The sequence below is a fragment of the Myotis davidii genome, unplaced genomic scaffold, assembly GCF_000327345.1.
Source record: "Myotis davidii unplaced genomic scaffold, ASM32734v1 scaffold655, whole genome shotgun sequence".
Classification (NCBI taxonomy): domain Eukaryota; kingdom Metazoa; phylum Chordata; class Mammalia; order Chiroptera; family Vespertilionidae; genus Myotis; species Myotis davidii.
The window spans coordinates 1,593,940-1,615,343 of record NW_006287547.1 but is presented as its reverse complement, the minus strand read 5'-3'; the positions used below and the strand labels follow the sequence as shown (position 1 = coordinate 1,615,343).

The 21,404-nt window shown below is 42.3% G+C and overlaps 1 protein-coding gene across 2 annotated transcripts in view; it reads right to left on the bottom strand.

Moving 5' to 3' along the window:
* The window catches only part of ARID5B (AT-rich interaction domain 5B), a 178,292-nt gene that overhangs the window by 18,938 nt on the left and 137,950 nt on the right, over positions 1-21,404 (bottom strand). For both annotated transcript variants that reach the window (XM_006759374.2, XM_006759375.2), the window contains 3 exons: positions 17,924-18,128; positions 15,934-15,986; positions 6,504-6,601 (listed from right to left, as the gene is read on the bottom strand). In XM_006759374.2, coding sequence (XP_006759437.1) covers positions 6,504-6,601; positions 15,934-15,986; positions 17,924-18,128 — 356 coding nt within the window. The remainder of the gene's footprint in view (positions 1-6,503; positions 6,602-15,933; positions 15,987-17,923; positions 18,129-21,404) is intronic.

Below are 21,404 nucleotides of genomic sequence, written 5' to 3'. Positions count from 1 at the left end.
TCACCTAGCTCCTACCTCTTCACACATTTCCTAGAGGAAACCGTCCTTTTTTGTTGTTGTTAATCCTCATCTAAGGATATTTATCATTGATTTTTAGAGAGAGTGTCAGGGATGGAGAGAGACAGAGAGAGAAACATCAATGTGAGAGGGACACATCAATTGGTTGCCTCCCACAGGCGCCCTGACCAGGGCCGGGGATGAAGCCTGAAACCAAGGCACATGCCCTTGACCAGAATTGAACCTAAGACTCTTCAGTCTGTGGGCCAATGCTCTAACCACTAAGTCAAACTGGCCAGGGTGAACCTGTCCTTTTTTGTTTGGATTTCATTTAATTCATTCAACCCCCAATTCTTGAGTCCCTGATATGTTTGTGATGCTGTACTGGGTGCACTGGGGGGAGGTGGGTCCTCAAGAAAACAATATCACATGGTCCTTGCCCTCAAAGTTGGACTGTTCTTGAATTCTACAACTGAATTATTTTAGACAACTTATGATGATCTATCTCAAGTTCTAACCTAACTTCTTTAAGATCCAGTTCACATGCTGGATGCTTCTGGAAGACTGCTCATTCCAGTTGGAAATTCTGTCTTGGATCCATGTTGAACTTATTATTTGTATCTGTTACTAAGGTATTTTCAGCCCTGCACATTAAAATCCCTTTCTGGTAAGTGTGGACTATGAGTAGGAGCTTACGATAAGCGAGGTAAGCCAAGAGTACAGCACCTCATAGCTCTAGTGCGTTGGGAGTAGGGCTGGTGCTGGTGTATAGGGAAGAATTCTGAGACAGAGTTTTGTCTCCTGGGGAGCAGCACTGTGTTCTCTTGGCCGCCTCTGCCATGAATGTGGTAGCATGGGCACCTCCTCACTGCTTGCCAGCCCTAGTCTAAACTCTTCAGTTCATATGTGTTCATCATCCCTGCGAGTGTTTTGCACATGATTGATGTTCAAGAGTCACCACTGCCCCTCGAGGACAGCAACAACCCCAAAAGGCAAATCTAGCCAGCCCAAGAAAAACTGGCCACTGAGCTAGGCTTCTTACCGATGTCACACGTCATCTTAGGCTACACCGAGAGACCGACACTGCCCACACCGTCCCCAAAAGTACTACTGACCACATCTGGACCGGCTTCGGGTATTCCGAGGGACACAAACTAGAGGCATCTACACGAGAGCAAGCCACGCTGGTTCAATCCCCAGATCCTGTTCTGAGGCTTGGCTGCATGGAACAGGAAGACCTGATGTGAGTGAGGAGCTTTGCCAAGCACACGCGGCACCTCACCTAGAAGAGGGAGCAGCAGAACGAAGCAGCCCCAAAAAGCAGGGTGGGGTCCATGGGAAGCCACAGAGGGCGTGGAGCCCAGCACGTGGAAGTGTTTAAATGGAGAGCTCCTCCAATGGTGGCGCTTCTCCCTTGCCCTCCCAGGGCAGGGCGTTGACGCAGAGACTGGACTCGATTCGATTCGTGTGGTACAGAAGTTGGCCGCCTGCAGGCTACATTCTGCCCATGGGCAAGTTTAGTTTAGCTTATGTAAAAATCATTTCAGAAATACTGGGACCAATATTTGCAAGTCAGATGATTTTACATAAAAATTATCTCCCAAACAAGGAAGGTCTGGAAGCATAGAGGCTGAATCCGCCTGAGGCAAGAGTGTTGGCTGATCCTACTGGGCCTTCCTGGACTGGGTTGTCTGTGCCAGGTTCTCACTTTCCCAGCTGGCACCTGCACTACCTACGCTACCTGCTCCTGTACACACTTGAGCTTATGACCACTGGTGCGAAGCAATACTTCTCCAATGCCTTGGGTGAAGGACTAGTTTCCTAAATGTCCCATCTGTTGTCTACCGACACTTTCATAAAACACCATCAAAATGAATTACTGGAAAAAGGCAATATTTAAACAGGCATGCAAAATACAAGCCTCATTTTTTATTTTAACCAGCAGACACAAAGTTATCCTGGCAGGTTGCTCCATAAGTGTATCGATGCTTATTTCCAGTGGCTGTGCTTGGCTCACCCTGGCCTAGTAGCCAACAGTTCACAGACGGGTCAGAGAACCTCACTGGGCAACACTGGCCTAGAAGATGGCTCAAGGACCTCTCAAATCTAAAAGGCTACCACCCAGCCTGGGACTTTCTGCATTGTGCATCAATTAACTTCAAGGTTGTCAAAATGAGCAAGGATACACCAATGTCCTGGGCATGAACAGACACGAACAGGATTGTAACTCACCTTACTTTCCCCTGGCCTTTTCCCACAATATAATTAGCTGAATTCCTTGGAACCTGATATATTTTTGGCATTTATCTTAAAGCACATGCTTATCTCCCTCAAAACACAAACCTCCCACACCCGGCCTTCCAACTTCAGAGGAAAAAGGCCGAAGCTCCAGCTGACGGTCACCTGGATTCTGTGCGAACGCATCTGGCTTGGGTACAGCTCACCCCAAGTCACTGCAAAGGAAGCCGCCTGAGCCACGCGGCAGGAGAGTCTTGCCCGAGGAATGCTTACGGGAAGAGCAAAAGGTTAGAATTTGAAATTGGGCACGAAGTCTGCAGGAAGGTGAAATGTAATTGCTCACCCTCACTCCTCCCCCCAAACAAATACTTTATGATTTTGATTCTCGAAATACTCAGAAAAATACAGCATAAAGTGCTTTCGCTTCTTTTTTCAATCCCTGATAACAACTTCATGTGCCCAACAGAAACAGACCATGTAATTTATTCAGGAAAGTCAAAACCTGTAATCTGGTATTCTGTGTAAAGATCTCCCCCAACCCCCTTGCACATGCTCAAAAACATTTAGAAAGAAAACAAATCTGCATGTGAAAACAAAGCCTTTACAGTGAATGACTGTTCCAGAAAAATCAAACTAAGAGAATTCCATAAAAGTAATCATTTCCCTTTCTGTTCCTTGGCTGATGGAAGTGAGCATGTGGGGGCACCTTAAATAAAGGTTTGAGGGAGGAAGAAAACATTCCCCTTCAAAGGGTCCTGCCCCCGAGGAGGTGGATATTTTTCTTTGCATTATCATCTACAGTAACTTTTATCTATAAACCCTCAGCAAGAAATGTCCAGAACAGCCACACTTCATAAGCTTTGCTGAGTTTGAGACATCTACATAGCAACAGTCTCACGATGGGGAAATGTTAATGCTTTTTATATTGGTGATCAGCTGTAACATGAGCAATTAAGTACAGTACTAATGGACTATGGCCAGGAGCCTGGTACTAATATTAAAAACTGACAGAGATGAATAGGTTTGGAAGCAAAAGCAGGCTGACAAAGACATTTTTATGAAGTGCTTGGACCCATTTGATTTAAGCCAATCAGAGGCAAGTGTGGACACGTCAGGCCTTCAGCAACAATGATGCATTCACAGGCATTGTACCATTCCTACTATGCCTTAAATAAAAACACCCATTGATTCTTTTCAACAACTCGCACTTTCATTATTACACTCATTAATAAACCAAAAGTGCACAACTAATACACAAGCAACATTTACTGAGGAACCGGCTATATATTTTTTTCCCCTCTTCTTGTTGGAAAATGAAAACATTTACGGGAAACGTGAGCCACACCCCATGAAAAATAAATCAGTGGATAGTGCATAGGAGATCACTCATTTCTTCTTCATCTTCTGGGACAGCGGTCGGCAAACTGCGGCCCCCTGAGTGTGGCTCTTCCACAAAATACCACGTGTGGGCGCGCACGTACAGGGCTATTGAAATTTTGTGGCCACACTCAAGGGGCCAAAGAGCCGCATGTGGCTCGAGAGCCGCAGTTTGCAGACCACTGTTCTAGGATAATAAAGCTGGGGGTAGGGAAACAGGAAAAGAACCAAGTGTCTATACCAGTCTATACCAGCGTGAAAGGAATGAGAGACCAGAGGAACCAGCGACAGGGGAAAACACCCCTCAGGCTTTGATCTGATTTGAAAGGACTTACAAATTCCCCAAAACATCTTCTGCTAGATGTTTGCCCACAACATCCTGACTCTTTCCAACTCCTTGAACCCTTTTTGAAAATGGTGGTCCTTCATCAATCTAGTCACCTGTTTTAATTGTGTTAGCATAGCCGGTGACTAGCAAGAATGAATGAAATAGGCCTTGGTCACTAAGCACAGTTTTAGCCAACAGCTTCTTTGCCCAAAGTAGAACTTTTTCAGGCCCCTGGACAGATTGGAGTGTCCTCTGCCCTTCTCTGCTGAAACCATTAAAGGGAAGTAAGCCATTGAGATCAGTAGTTGCTAAACGTTCATCCCACGGCATGCAGGACATGGCTGATGCCTTTAAAATCATGATGGGTTCAAATGAGGGAGAGTGGCATTATTTTACATAGAGTCTGATTTTTAAATTTTATTTATTTTTTTAAAATATATATTGTTTTCATTGATTTCAGAGAGGAAGGAAAAGGGAGATAGAAACATCAATGATGAGAGAGAATCATTGATTGGCTGCCTCCTGCACGCCCCCCTGCAGGTTGTGGATCTAGCCTACAACCTACGCATGTGCTCTGACCGGGAATAGAACTGTAAATTCCTGGTTCATAGGTCAACTCTCAACCACTGAACCACATGGGCCGGGCTGATTTATATTTTTTTAAATCAATCATCTGCAAATTTGGGCACTTAACTTGTACTAAGTACTAATTACTCAAGACACCTTGTGTCTGATCACCACAATGTGAGGGGCCTAGATGGCAGAGGGAAATGCCAAGGCAGGGTTCAGCACCTTGCTAATCACCTGGGGCCAGCTGTGCTCTAACCTGGGCTCAGGTGGGATTAATGCCTCATCGCCGATTCCACCCTCTGTGCTCTGTTCTGTGATGCTGGGACTGGGGCTCTGTAAATTACATCTCATTTGTCAGCTCTCTTCTTACTGGGGTTCTGCAAATGGGGCCCTACCAGGTCAGAGGAGGAGGGACCTCTTTCTTTGTATTTTGCTTGCTGTTCATTTCAGTGCCAACCCCACAGTAACTTAGCAGCAGCAGTTGGTTCCAGCCTCTGGCTTCTTTCAATGCCTTTCCTCTGAGGCGGAGCACCCTCCAGGGAGCACAGCCTCCTAGGTCTGAGCCCAGCTCCACAGGCTCCTCCTCTGAAGCATCAGCACAGGTTGGGTGCCTCTTCCCAGAAGAGGTCTGAACCCCAGATCTGTGAGGGCCACTCTCTGAACATCTGGATGGCAACACCTCTTTTCTCTATTCTCCCAGCCCTAAGAAAACTGGTTATTACCTTCGGATTAATGTAGCGCTTCACGCCAACACTTGTTTAAGCAACCCCAATAGTAAATTTTCTTTGTTGAATACCTGGTGTGGTTTCTGTGTTTTCTTTACTGGTAGACAAATTCATAATTCAAATTCAAAGACACAACTTTTTTAGAAAATGTAATCCAGCTCTGTCGGTGTGGCTCAGCTGCTAAGCATCGACCCATGAACCAGGAGGGCAGGGTTCAATTCCCGGTCAGCACATGCCTGGTTTGCGGGCTCAATCCCCCTGCCATGTGGAGCATGAAGAAGGCAGCCGATCAATGGTCCTCTCTCATCTTTGATGTTTCTATCTCCCTCTCCCTCTCCTTCTCCCTTCCTCTTTCTGAAATCAATAAAAACATATTTTTAAAAAATGTAATCCAGTGGGGAACCAAACCTTTATGAACTATTCAGCTTCTACTTGGATCTCACAAGCTCTGAATTTGAAATCAGAGAGCTGAGTCAGTTGACACCTCAGAAGGGAAATGCCATTGATAAAGGAGTTGGTGTGACCTAAATAAATAAGGTACAGGCTTGAAGCACAGAGCAGGGATAATGCATGGATTTGCTAACTGGTCTTCAATGTTGGGTACCACAGCCCTAATTCAAAGGGAAAATTCTCCTGTGGAGATAACCCTCAGATTAGGCTAATTTGATTACTTCTTGTTTGCATTAGCATCACCTTCCTGAAGAAGCTTTAGTTATTAGAAAACCAAGAGCTTGGCAAGAAAGAATTTCCCGGGTCAAAAGCGTAGCCATAGAATAAAAATACCAAGATGGGAGAAAACAAAAGATCTTATCTCAGGCCAATTTCCGTATTAAAGAAATGCCTACTTTGCAATATTAATACATTCAACATTAAGACATTTCCATGTTAATATAGTTACATGGCGACCTCATAGTAACAATGCAGACGGATGTTTCCTAGATTCTAAAGCTTCTCAGAGAACATATTGAGTAATCTATGCTTGGGGTGGGGGAGGGACAGTATTGTCAGGCAGGTGGTCACAGGATAAAAGCAAACTTAAAAGAACATCTAATTTTAGCCCCCGTAACCAGAGAAAGCCATGTCCCTTAAAATTCACAAGGAGGTATGCAAGGAAAATGCTGGCGGAATATTTTTCTGTTTCCTAAAAGGTCCCTTCCCTCTGGTCTAACCCCTGACCAGAAATGCCATCTAATTAACACACTTTCAATTAAGCAAGGACTTTCCAAAATAAAAATAAAAAAGGTTTTTGGTGTTTTTTTTTTTTTTACCTTTCATAATGTCTGCGGGTGCACGTGGCGGCGCTGGTGCTCCCAGGATTACCGCCTAATTCATCATAAATGTGTTTCCATTGACGGCGGGCTGTTATCTGAAAGAATGGCAATGGGAAATTCAATCTTGCATCGTAAGACATTCGCAGTGGCAGGATTCAATACATATGCAACAGTCAGAGGAGAATGGTCTGCTCTGGGAACCCAGAAACAGGGAAGTCCAAATGGGGACAAGGGGAGACATGGTTTTACAGTGAGTTCTCACATTACAATAAAAATGGAATTCAACCTTTGGCTCCGTATTTTGTCACCCTTAGTATATTTTTGTCCAAGGCATCTCTCCCTTGATACTTATGTAGTTATTTGCCCCCCAAGGTCTCAAACTTGTACTCTGTTCCTTGATGTCATGTGGTACAGCATCAAAAGAAAAGAAAATTTTCCTAAAATATATCTTAGTACCTCAGTGTAAACGAACAGAATTAACAGAGGTTGCTCGAGGGGTGTGGAAAAGGGTGGCCACGTGAAGAGAAACCCTCTTCACCAAGCATGCTTTTGTATCTTCTGACTTTTGAACTCGGTGATATGTTGCCTATTTTTAAAACTAAATAAATTACAACATCAACTAATTAAACTGATCAAGTTGGTTATGGAATTCGCAGTCATTTCGAGCTACATTTTTATGACAGCTCCTCTAACCACCAAATCAAAATCTACAACTGTACATGTCACGCAAGCTGTTTATTTTTATTCACTTAGATTGGGAAAATGGGGTATCAATCAAATCCTATGAAAAGGAACATATTCCAAAGTTAAAAGGGAAGCTATGTACATTTTTGAGTTAGGTGAATAGAAGCAAACAGCTTGCGACATACTGAACAGCACACTATGGTCTTGTTTTATTTATTTTTCTTTCATTCTATTTTCGTATGCAAATTAAGATTTTACAGAAGAGCAGATGCGTGATCTGGCAGATGATGAATTGCGGGAAACCCCATCATTTGCGACATCCCAGCAAGCCCAGTGTTTCCTTGAACTAGGAAGAGAGAACAAGTTCTAAGGCTCCCGTGAAAGTTTCCAAATTAGATCACAGGGAAACTGTGAGTGGACTGTGGAGGGGGCAGGGCGTGGCATTGAGGGCCGTAGCATTTAATACAATCAGAGCAGGAGGCTTCTTGTGAAAAATATCCCCAGGGCTGCCCATGGAGCCCACTTAGGGGCTAAAGACAGTAATCCGGGGGGAAGAACTCTGCACTTGCCACCAGGGGCTTGAAATTGTAATCTTTACGGAGAAGGGCAAGGGCGGTTAAACATTAGAAGGTAAGAGGTATCTTTTCCATTTCAAAGCAAGAGAACCCCTTCATTCCTGTAAAGCCTTCTCAACAGGCCCCCGTGGGACCTCGAGACAATGTGAGTTCTGCATTGTTCAATTTCACGTCCATCATTCTTGAACCAATTTGTTCCAATGGTTCTCATTAGAAAGAACCACCTTTACCTCCACTAGCAGGTGTAGCTAAAAATGAACCCTCCTTCATTTGTGGCTTGGTTTCGATGATAATAAACGGTTTCAAGTCCCTTTCAAAACACTCAAAATACATATTTTGGTAGTTATGTTATATTTAATGACAAGCTCTCTCCAGCCTTTAAAGAATACAATTTCAGACTGGCCTATGCGAGAATCAGGAAGACTGAAGGAAGAAGAAACCTCTCTCAGATGAGGTGTGTGGGCCTTGGGAGCCCAGCAGGGCCAGGAAACAGCCTGCATGTGTCCCCGCAATCACTTCACAACAGACCACCACTCCTGTCACTCTTGGATCTCGTGTACACTGCATTTCATATTTTATAAAGAGATTGCACATCCATAATGTCATTTAATCCTCCCATCAGCCTGTGAGGCGGACTATAGAAGGAAGGGAGACCCCGAGGAGAGGCTGCATGACTTAACCAAGGGTACACAGCAGCAGAATGGCAAAACCAAGGTTCATACTGATGTCTGATGGTCCCAAGAGCAGACCTTTTCCTGCGACATCACAGCAGCCTCCATATCAGAATGGCCTCCTGAATAGCCCGTGATTGGAGCGGGGTGATAATACAGAACTCCAGGGGCCCTTTGCGTCAAGTGAGGCAGAGGACTGTGGGAAGTATAACTTCTGCTACAAGTTCTCAACTTTGACCTAGTGGGCAAAGAGCCTAACGACTAGGTCAGCAAGAACCCAAGGGGTGGGCTAGGTTAATAATGCTCTACAATGTTATGTACTCTTAAAGAACCCAATAAAACTATGGTTCCTTCTGCCCGGGCTGCTCCTGCCTCTAGATAGAACAGAGGTTTTACTATGATGGTCACCACAGGGTCACGGATAAGTTCCAATTATATCTGAATCCATCCATGCACACATCCATTCATTCGGCATGTACTGAACATCTCCCGTCTGTTGGGCACTGTGCTAGCAGCTGAGATGCAACAATGACAACCAGACCCAACATGACTTCATCCTTGAGGGGGGGGTGCGGGGGGGTGTCAGCAATAAACAATTGACCAAACACCTACACAAAATAATACAGATTGTGGAAAATGTAATGAAGAAGAGACCACTGCTGATAAGGATAATTTTGGAATCTGACCATGTCCCCCTCCCACATCCTATCATCTAGACGAGGGAATGCCCTGTTAAATACTTGCCGCTCACAGAGATGACACAACTTCTTTAAGAAGAAATAATGAATCATCAAAAGGGAAACAAAAACCTTCCTCCCTCTCAGATTGAAATGTGGCATTAGGAAGCCGGCATCAAGCCTCACTTGGTGCTAACAAGCAGCAAGCAGCAGGCCAGGGGTCTGTGTTAGCCCCAAGCCGGCAGGCTCCCGTTTTTAAATACAGTTTTCACTAGTGAGGACTCATCTGGAGTGAAGACAAGGGCCTGGCCTCCGAGGAAAAGGTCTCTCTGTTTCCCTAGGGTCCCCTGGCCAGCCTGGATGAATCGGGCCATTTCAAGACATTTTCTTTCCACAGGAAAGTCATCAACTGTACTCTTTCCAACTGCGAAATGCTTTTAAGTGCACAGTTCTCCTAGGTGCCCAACTTTATTTTTGTGTGTGTCCAGGTGCACTTTTAATACAAATGCTGGCCACAGGCTCTAAAGCAAGAAATGTCTGCATCCTCCCATTATCCAAACTTCATAATGGGTCGCACGGCCCTATAAGGAGCGAGGAAAAAACCCGAGAAGTCCTCCTGGCCCAGCTACTGGGCATCGTGCTCCCACCTGAATAAATCTGCCTTCTGTTCTAATATGCCTGCCTCGGGCCTAATTACTCATTTGCTTAGGGTTTTTATTCTGTTGTCCAATGTGCTCTCTGGATGTGTGTTAGCTTTAAACCCTGTCTGGGGCAGAACCGCCGTCTGCTTCCTGGTATCCAGTCCCCAGCCCCATTTAGCGGTGAAGTGTAATCTAGCCAAGGGGTTAGTTTGATCAATTTTCCCTAAACTTCAGGCCTCCTGGTCTTGTTCACGTTTTAAGCTCACCTTCTATTTATTTTAGATTTGTAAAGACACAAAGAACTCCTGGCTCTTTGTTTCCTAAAGAAAATGGCCAAATTCATCCGGCAGTTATTTCTCATGAATTGTGCTTCTCCTGTCATCTCCTTCAAGGTCCTCACTTTGATGACAGAGGTTCAGGACAGCAACCCATCTGCTAGAGCTTCCTGTCTCAGGGCGCTGTGTCAGGTACAGAGGCATGGAGGTGGAGGGTTGAGGGTGGGAAGGCATCATGAACAGAAAGAGATGTTACAGCTTTCAAGGGATCATAATTTAGCAGGAAGCACAGCCCCATGCAAGGAACCATGAAGCAAGATGAAAAGCTGATCAGACCACACCCAAGTGAAATAAACCAATCTAGGTGTGCGTGAGCCCCAATCATACTTGGAAGACACTTGACAGTGACTTCTTTCCCGAGTGCGGTAAGACCCAAGAAACTCTGAAAAGCACTCCAACACCTTTTATGTTCGTGAAGTTTCACTGCCCATCAGTACAGTGGTTTTCAAACTGCGCTTCAGAACTCAGGCGATGTGGTAAAGGTGGCCCGAAGCTAACTCTTCGCCTGGCCCACCCCTGTCAGGAAAATAGGTCCAGTGCGTGGGAAAGGAATTGTCCCTTCCATGATTTTATTTGATGAGAATATCCTGTCACTTAAGAAAAACTGGACAACTGTTTCAACCCAAGACACAGACTGCGAGCCTTGATTTTGCTCCCTTTGAGGTTGCAGGGATGAATAATCTTGGCATTGTTGTGGCTTGGTGAGGAAACAGCCATCAGAGATCTTTTAGGACTCTGGAGTTTCCATGGCTTAAGAATGTGCAGGAAATATGAAGTCAAAAGCAGCGTTTTCCGGCAAGCGGTGCTGCCCGGGCTGCTCTGAGAAACAGCGTCTTTCTCAGGACACCTTGAGGGTGGACTGAATTAAAGGAGGATGACTTTTTTTTCCTGGTAGTACTCCAGGAACTTGAGCCTTTCAAAACTGCATGACATCATCTTTGGCCTCAAAAATTTTGAATTAAGCAAGAGGTTTTGTCTGTCCAGAGAACTAGGGTTAGTAGATTGAGAGGATGTCATGAAATGACAGAATTTCTGTCATTTTTGTCACTGACTGTCATCTTTCTTCAAAGTCAGAATCTCATGCCAAAGCCTAATCCTTCCAGCAAGAAGATAAGCAACTCCTTCCAGATGAGAAATGACGGTCCTGTCTCACCCATGGGAAGATAGGGGCTGCTAGCTGACATTCTCCAAAGGCACCACGTGCATGGTCTTCTGCCTCTAGATTTACTTAAGACCCAACTCCCTGCTCTACTGCCTTCTTTCCAAATATACTGCCTCTGGCATGCCATCAAACGGGTAGCCAAATGGAAATCACTTTAGCAAACCACCTTCAACTCGATGCATCCTGCTAATACCCCAAGCTACCCTGCAAGCTTTAATTGCTTCACCAGAAACTGAAGTGCAGGCCTCTTAGCTCATCAGCAACTTCATCCAGTTCTGCGTCCTCAACTGTCAGTACCAAAACTCTAAAATGTGTGGAAGAAGTCGGATATAGGACTGCAAAGGAAGGGTCCTCATTGCCAAACAATCAAAATGCCAGGATATTGTTTGTTTGTTTTTTGGAAATCAAATCCATTCAATTTATTTATGATCTCTAAATTTAAGGACGCAGAGACACAATATACATTTCCAGCAAAAGTAGAGGACCCCAAGAGAACCGAATATAGCCACTAGTCAAATGTTATAAAGGCTTAAAATAAAACTTTTGCTCCTCTTTCTCTTTTAAATTAAATTTGAGGGTACTGAAGAACTGAAATGAAATAATCCATAATCCACAATTCAAACCAGAAGATTTGAAATAGCTTATAACCACAAACAAAAACAAACCAATTAAGATGGCCTCTTTTTATAACCAGAAGGAATTCCAGAGGGACGTCTTTATCCAATCACAAGTGCAGAAGAGATACACTTACAAATTTTAAACTTGAAATTTTTTACTATTGCTGAATATTTATACCATCCAGACTTCTTGACCCCCATCTCCTAAATTCACACATTTTTCTCAAGAATCAGATTGTTTTAGCAGGTAGCAGTTTATCTGCTACGGATCATGTTAGATACGAAGAACTGACTGAAAGATGCTATCAACCAAGGTAGGTTATTAAATCTTTTTTCCAAGAATCACCCATATTATGTAGAAAGCAATCTGGATACATAAGGGACTGCTGAGAATGGAAGGCTCAAAGAATGATCATTTGTGAATCTCCTTTAACTTCCAGTGGCTATGGAGGGTAACACGATTGTGCACAATGTTCTCAGCTGTCAGAACTGGGAGAATGCCATGATGATCCCTGCAAATAATTTCACCTCCTTGTACCTCAGGGTGCTATACTTTCCCTTATTCAAAACGAAAATAGCTTACTGAGTCCCAATTTAGATGACCATTTACTAAATGGAAAAATACTCATGGGAAAATTTTGGCTTCTTTTGAGTCAACAAAATGTTAACATGTTGGATGTTTAGTTAGTAATGGCCTGAAGACAGCTTTCTAATCTTCGACATTTGACTTAAATGGGATCCCATTCTGAAGCTATGACCCATGAGGTGAAGTGTTAATAATCACTGTTACACTGAGCTTTGAATTAACCTCACCTGGACAGCTTAAGAAAAGGGAATCTCAGGTTCTCAGGCTCAGGCCCTACAACAAAGTTTATATTTCAGTGTGGAGGCCTAGACAATGGCTTATACTTTAAAGTTCCCCATTGAAAATTTGAGCCCCAGTTGTGGAGTAACCTTTGGGAAGCACTGATCTAGACGATTCTAAGATCTCTTTTGAGCTCTAAATGACGAGTCTATAGTTGTTCTGGTATCAGATAATCTCACAGATAAGTGTCCTTTGGTAGCACTGTGATGACAACTTAAGTCCCCAGGCTTTGGATATTATTCATACAGCTTCTGGACTAACTTCAAAACTGAATTCTCACTGAACGTCTCACAATTTTATTAGCCAAAATATACCAAAAGAAAAACTTATTCTTCACTTAGGAGATTCAAAAGCTTAAGTGTGGAATGGGAGTGGCAACTTTAAGTGCCTACATGAGGCATATAAAAAAAGGCGGTCAAGGAAAACATTTCTGTAAAGGTGTGACCCAGGCGGGGGGGAAGAAGGAAGGAAGGGAGAGAGCAAGGGAAGAAAAAAATCCCACCAATTAGCTTCATCTAGTTTATGGCCTCAGATGAAGATTTCATAGAAAGATGGCTATAGAGATTCCCTGCCTGAGGTAAGATGAAAAAATCCGGAGTGTTCTGAAGAATGGGAGGGACCCAATGCACAATGAGGGAGTTGAAGTGTGAATGGAAATGGAAGGGGAAAGAGCCATCGCAGAGATCACCAGTCCTCATGTGGATTTGCTGAAGTGACATGAAACTCATAACCAGATAAAAGGCAGACACCAATCTGGTCTTCCATATCCCTCCATCCCAGCCTCTATCCACACCCTCCACCTTCACACACAGTGAAGGCAGAATAAGTGGCAAAGCATAACAGTCTCCAAGGTATCCCCCTGCAGCCTGATGAAGAACTCCGGGGCCTAGAATCCAAGATCTCTACTCACTGGGCTCCATCCTTCTCTCATGGTCATTCATGCTGGCCAGCTAGTCACTCATCTTTACGTGACTTAAACTCTCTATGCCCAACCTTATTCTACCTCCATGTTTTATTTCCCCATTTGATTTTCTCTTCTTGGAAGGCCATGATCTGTCATGTCTAAATTACATCTATTCTCCAAAATTCTGCTCACCTGTCATCAGAGTAATAAGTCTTCCGTCTCTCATCTCTAAATGAGGAGGTGCAGGATCTTTTCTACCATATCTCTTATTGCCACCTCTTGTGGATGGTAAGCAACTAGAACTACTGGCCTAGATACGTTTGCATCACCCAGAATGCCCAACACAATGCCTTGTGCACAAAAGACACTCAATAAATGCAGGGTAGGGCAAAAGTAGTTTTACAGTATGTGAAACAGAGTTTATTCTTGTGTTATTATTTATTAATTGCTGTATTATTTTCCATATGAACAACTCTAAAGCTACTTTTGCCCCACCCTGTATGTGTTTAGGTGATTTTCTAATTGTGTGATCATTCATTCATTCATTCATTCATCCAACAAAAGAGTAAGTACTACTTGTTCAAAGAGTACTGCAAATGCCCTGAAACTTAGCAGAAGTTTCTTTTGTATATTCGACACCAATTTGCAGTTTCATGGGAAAAAAGTCCTTGTGAAGATACAGAAGATACAAAAGCAGGAAAAACTGATTCTGTGAAATTTGCTAGCACTCTCCTTATCAGTGAATAACAACAAGTTCCTGGATTTAAAAAGACATTTCATAATATTGTGCAATATCATGTAACTTATCTGTAGTCACAGTTCATAAAAATGCATACTCCTATTCTTAACATGAAAAGTTAGACTTAAAAGTCTAGGCTATGGGGTCGATTCCTAAATTTATGAGACTAACCCTGAATAAGATATCATCTTTTTCACACAGATGAAAGCTATAATTAGCTCAAGATTTTGCAAAACTATGAGTCACAGTGGCAAAGAGTCCATTCTTTGTTCCCTCAACAGATCCAACCAAGTGAAGAAATAACACTGTTTATTTTTACATAGGGCACTTGATAAAACAAGCATTTTAAGTAAATTCATGTCTATGAAATGCACATTTTACATGTAGTTCGTATCAGTATTATATTTCCTCCCAAACATATATGTGTAGCCCATATATTAACTAACAATATTACATGCACACCTACCCAAAGAGTTTTTAGTCAGAATTCAAAGCAGATATCTCTATAGTAAATACCAGACTATCTGAATCATATAATGTTTGCCATCTTTTCCCGTCCCCAGCTCCTGACATCCAACTATTCAGTTAGTTTGTGGAACAATATGCTGTATCTGGCCAGAAACACTAGTTATTATGTTTGGGCTAAAATGAATTTCATTTTCTTGATTTTGTGTCTCTTACTGTCATTTTACTATGATACAGAGATATCCCAGGTTACTTCGTAAGGAAAGAAACAACAATTTCTTATTCAATTGCAGAAGAAACTGCACAACTTAATCTGATCATTGTGTGGAGGAGAAAATATTTCCAATGACGACATCTTCCTATGTCAACTGATTTTATTACAGATGTCATCTCTGTGTGCTATATTAATGCGGCTCTTTCTTCTTCCTTCAAGATTTTAATCTTAGTTTGCTGCTCTAACATTTTATTGGTTCAAAATACAAGCTATAAAAATCCGTGGCCATCAAATTGTCCCGTGAGCTAAAAATAACCCATTCCTGTCAGTTAGAATTAGCTGATAAAGAGTGTCAGAGCCTGTTCTGAATGAGTCTGATAACTTCCTGTTTATGCGGCACTGACCCTTGTCTAATAAAGCCGCTGTGCCCCAGAATGAGAGGAGATTTGCTGCATTTTATTCCTTAATGGCCAATACTGATTACTTCTGAAAGCCTTTAATACATTTCCCATATTAGACATGAGCAGATGTCAGGTATGTTGCCAAGGGAAATTTCTTTTATGCAATCTTGGCTTGTTGTACAATAATAGCCCTTTCTCAACATGGGAAAAAATTACAGACCCAACTAATTTCCCTGACAGGGGAGAGTTACATATGTTTTCCACTTGTAGCTTTTACGACAAGTTTACAATTTTGCCAAACCTGGAACTAATTGGGACTGTTTCCAAAAGCGGCCCCATAAACCCCCAAAAGTGTAGAGCCATTGGAAAAGGCAGTCGGTGATGGTCTGCTTTCGTATTGTCTCTATTTTGGTCAAAGGGGCGGGGGGAGGGGTTTAGATTGCAAAATTATTTCATTTAAGTTGCTTAAACACTTACTGTTTCATATCCTCCCAGTTTTTGAGCAGCTTGAAACATAGTCCAAAGGTTAACTGTTAGAGGGACAATAAGTATTTAGATAAGCATTGCATTAACATATTTCCAAGAAATGTCAATTAAAACATTTTTGTTTTGTTTTGTTTTTCAATGAGAAAGAGAAAAAAAGAAAGAAAGAAAAGAAATACTAACGTACCCCAGAGATCTAAGTTCTTAGGAAACAATTTGCCAAAGGGCACTCAATAACAGGATATATTATTACCACTTAAAATATTTCTAAAGAACAGTCACAAATTCGGAAATGGTTCTACTTTTAGGATAAAGGACAACACAGTTTGTGTCCTGTTGCCATCAGCAGACGGAGAGGAGCTAAGTTACAGTGTCCTTGGGGGAACTGTGGGAATTTTCCAGTTTGGGGCTGGTCTGGTTCAACCCTTAGAAAGAAGCCATTGGGTAATAATATATGCTTCCTTCAGATAAAATCTCTTTATAATCTATCAATAACAGCTAAGTTAATATATGATTATCTTTTTAATAGAATGCCTGATGGCAGCACTATATAAAAAACTCATACTGTATTTCACTAACATGTGGGGCCTTGCAGTGAGCAGGAAAAAATATTTCACCCTTGAGGCATCAGTGATACAACAGATCAAAGGGAAGAAAGATACTCCATCACAGAGGAAATGAGTCCACTTAGTCCCCTACCTCGCCTGTATGGTATTGCAAAAATACTTCTTTTAAACAGATTTCTCTTTCCAGGGTTTGCATATGTTTATGTTGTTAAACAACTATGTCAAATCGCTAGCAACCCTGTCCACTTGTACCAGATACTGGGACTGCTTATGGATTTGATTCTTTTACAAGAGGGGAAAATTGGACTTCAAGTCATTCCTTGGTAAGAGAAATAAAAAAATAAAATAAAATCAATTTTAAAAGGCTCTTTGACACAACACGTTCAAGAAGCCTCATTGAACCTTGCACTGCTTCAAAGCTATCAAGAGCCCTGCCTCGGCCTTGATTTAATCTGAACCAATGCATAATGCAACAAAGCTGTTCATAGTACATTAATTTTACTTCTATTTCCAGCAACCAGTTTTCAGACAAACATTGTAATCATTCGTAGTTATATAAGTTTATAATGGCTGCGAGGGTTCTCTTGCAATCAGTGCCAGTTGCTATTAGGTATGTAAATTGTTATGTAAAACATGCAGGTTTGACATCCTTCATCAAAATGACACATGGTTTTAATCTAGGAAGATACTTTGGGAGAAAATACTGTATCAAGCCAGAGGCTCACGCTTCATGTGCCACAAAATCCAGACAGAGGCCAAATATATATTCATTTGTGAAATCAAGGTGGGGTCTGGGTTTCTTCTACTTTTTTATATGGAATTCTGCTCAGCTGCGAGTTCCCTAATCTGCATAAAAATATACTGAGGACGGTTAAACGGACATGTCAAAGTAATTCAAAATTGGGTCCTGGGTTCAAATGTGTTTACTTCTTGTTTCCTCTGAAGTCGTCAGGTTTTTGTTATCTCTCAACAAATCTGGGGCTTAGGAAATATGCTTTCTCTTTGTTGTTGTTTTGTCCACCTCTAAATGTCCTCCTTTTAAAAGCCGTCTTTTCACAGGCAACATCTGTGTCTGATAAAGCTACGTCACATTATTATCTCAGAAGAAAGGCGTTGCAAACACTCACGATTGACAAAACAGAAAATGAGAAACTTTCAACATGTCTATTTCCAGTCATAATCAGTGGATTCAAACCTATAAATATCTCACTGCAACTGCCCCAGAAGGGAACAATGTAGCGGAAAAAGGAAGGGGAAAAAATTCCTGGCTTGGATGATTTGTAGATTTAGTATAAACAGAGAACATCATCATCCCCAGATTAGGATTTCAACATAATCCTGAGTCAAAAATATTTTTTTTCCAAGTCAAAGAATCTGAGCAGCTTTCATATTTCAAAAATGAAAACAAGTATACTTACTCTGTTTAAAACCTAAATAGGGTATTCGTTCTATTGGCGTCTTCCTTTCTTTCATGTATTTATAAAGTGCCACCAGGAAGGCCTGCTCGTCTGCCCTGCACTCTTCACCAATGGCAACCTTTGGTTTTTCCTCATTGGAGACTTTTTTACAGTTATTATGGTTATTCTTCGGCTTGGTCAAGGCAGACCTGGCCTCGCATTTCACCTGGAAGAGGGGGGGAAAATGCCACATCAAATCAAGCGCAGCCCCGGACCGTTTACAAAGCCGTAGCGAGTGACACATTTCACTGGGTGGGAAGGGTGAACCAATATATTGCCCTTGCCCTCAAATAGCTTTTTAGAGGCATCACTGCATAAGAATTGTCTTAGACCAGGGGCTGGTGAGTTTCTGTCAAGCCAAGCAGTAAATATTGTAGACTTTGGGCCATCACAGCCTCTGTTGAGACTGCTCAACTCTAGTGTGAAAGCAGTCATAGGCAGTATGTAAACACATGGGTGTGGCTGTGTCCCAATAAAATTTTATTTATAGAAACAGGTGGCCAGTTTTTTCCAGCCTCTTTTAGACTCCTTCCAAGTATGTTGATGTGAAACCAGAAACAGAGTTGGCATCCGGTGGGGCCATTCTCCTGCCTCTTCATATACTTTTCCTAAGGAGCACCATCTGTGAATGTCATTGAACAATCCCGAACTTCTTCACCCAGAGTCCTACACTCCACACTTTGTATCACAATGAAAGACAAGTCCATCTCTTCATAGGAAACTTATCTTGTTGCTACTCTTTCCAGCAACCTGGGAAGACCCATGGATGCCAGCAGACACTGGCATCAGGAACATCAGCCAGTTCTACCCTCAGGAGGAAAGGAAAGATCCCACTCCTTAATGAGGGTTTCTTGCTCTTCAGTCGGCTCTGAGACTATAGGAAAAAGGAAATGTGAACTTGCCACAAAGAGTAGAGGTCACCTGGAAATGTGAACTTGCCCCATAATGAACAAATAAATGGCGGTGAATGCTCCAGATGTTCTGCCTTCCATACTCTAGGCGAATATGGGACTTGGCACACCGAGAGGCTAACCTAACGTTCCCTCCTCACTGCCATGCTCTGCAAGAGGCCTTTGATGGCTGTTAAATATAACGCTAAGTTGCTGAGCTATTTTAATTGTAAGAGGGGGAAGTACAAAGGGTCAAACTTTAAGTTCAAGTGCGCCCGTGGGGAATGTGTACATTCCAATATTCTTTACATCTCCATATCTAAAATCGAAGAGAAGAGGGCAAGGGCTGGGGGAATGATATGAATAAAAATGTCCCACTTCCTCAACAACGTTTTCCATTTCAGATTTTTGACCTCTCTCTTTTTTTCCCCCCTCAGATTCTCCTTTCCCAACACTAAGAACATAAGAGGCTCTGCTTATTTATTAAAGGGAAGTGTATCCTTTTGAAAGGTTTTCTTCATGGCTTAGTCTCGCAAGTGAACACGGTAGTTTAATATCTTCAGACGCGTCCTGCTAAAAATAAAACTTCCTGCACAACTCATTCAACTGAGCTTCTAGATAAGATTTTAATTTTTAAGGGCCTGTGGAAATGGTATTAAAAATTTTTCCATGGAGAATTTTTACTTAACAGTATTTTCAAACTTCAGTACACTGTAACATTATATATTAAGGGAAACATCCAGTGAAACTTTATGTGATCATCATTTTTTCACTGCCAAAGTTTAGATTGTCGAGTCTAAAGTTCTGATGAAATCTATCATTTCAGGGCTTTTTGAAATCGCAAAATTACTCCCATTTTAATCTGTACTGTGGTCCCAACCTTTTTTGAGTGGCTACTAGGAGCCAGGCTCTTCTAAGCATTTTTTAGGTATTACCTCAATTTTTTTTTAAAAAAATAAGTTTTTTATGATTTCAGAGAGGGATGAAGAGGAAGAGAGAGATAGAAACATCAATGATGAGAGAGAAGAATTGATTAGCTGCCTCCTGCACACCCCCAACAGGGGATCAAACCTGCAACCCGGAGCATGTGCCCTTGACCAGAATCAAACCCAGGGCCCTTCAGTCTGCAGGCTGACACTCTATCAACTGAGCCACACCGGCCAAGGTGGAATTCTCTCATTTCATGCCCACAACTCTAAGGAGGTGAATTATTATTCTCATCTTAGAGGAAACTGAGGTACAGAGAGGATGAATGACACGTACACAATCACAAGATCCCGTCCCGGTTAGTAAGTGGCAGGTTTGGGATTGGAACCCAGGTAGTCTCAACTCTAGGGCTTGCGATTTTAAACACTATACTACTTCACTGACATTCTTATAAAAATATTAAATTGGCAATAAAAACATGCTTCCAATGAAAAAAGCACATCTTAATGGCTAGGTTTTACAAAACCTACAACTTAGAAAGGTGATTTATCAACTGAGCACCTACAATGCGCCAGGGACAGTGCTGGGCTTCATACAGTCTACCTCATGTACACAAGACTCATAAAGGGCTAGTATTTAGCCCCACCTTACAGATGAGAAACTGGAGCTCAGCTAGGTCCCGTATTGTCATTTGGCTAGCGAGGGGCAGGCTTCTGGGGTTAGAGGTCTCCCTCATTCTAAACTCCAGTCTTGTACAAATAAGAGTAGATATAAGGTTTGCATATAAAACAGTCTGAGCCTTCAACCTGCATTTGAGGGTGAACAGTGGCTTCCTTTCTCAGACTAGCTCCATACATTTCTTCAGTTAATATAAATGAGCCCTTTAGGGCGTTACTCTGTTTCTGGATAGAAACAGGCCAAGTTCTTTTGTACTTTTTTCACATTTACCCAAAACATTCTGAGCATTTTAATCCACGGAAATATTAAAAGAGAGCTAGTCTTCATGTTGACCTTGAGAAAGCCCACCCTTTTGATGGTAACAGTTAATTACCAGCTCTGTTTCTCCCGACCTGTACGTCTAATACTTGTTGAGCTCACTAAGAGCTTTGGGGTTTCCAAAGTGCTTGAGGAAGTGCTAAGTAAAGAATCCACATTTACTGTTTTCAATGAGCCACCACCGATTTGATATTAACCACATCCTTTTGCTGGATGGAGTTATAACTAATCCAGCTTTTAACTGGGACAGTGAGATGTGCTGAACCAGCAGGAAAGAAGCTGGAGTCATTTCAATTCAGTCACTAACGTGCCAGGATACCTTCATTTTCTTCCTTGGGAAACCGGGAGGGGATAAACTGTGGAGGTAGTTCTGAAAACCAAAGGGGATGGAAAATAATGAAAGCATCCTATTTGTAAAATGTTGAAAGTATGTTTGTGATGTAAATGAAAGGGGACATTGCTTCCTTTTTATGTCCCTTTTAGGCTATAAACCACCTGTTGTACACGTCTGGCCTTTGGAAAGTGCTTCTAGGATGTGAAGTCATTTGCCTTCTATCAGTGGAGTCCTGTCATTAGAGCCCTGGGCTGAGACTTCTCCTGTGTAGGTCACCATATGAACTGGCTCGGGC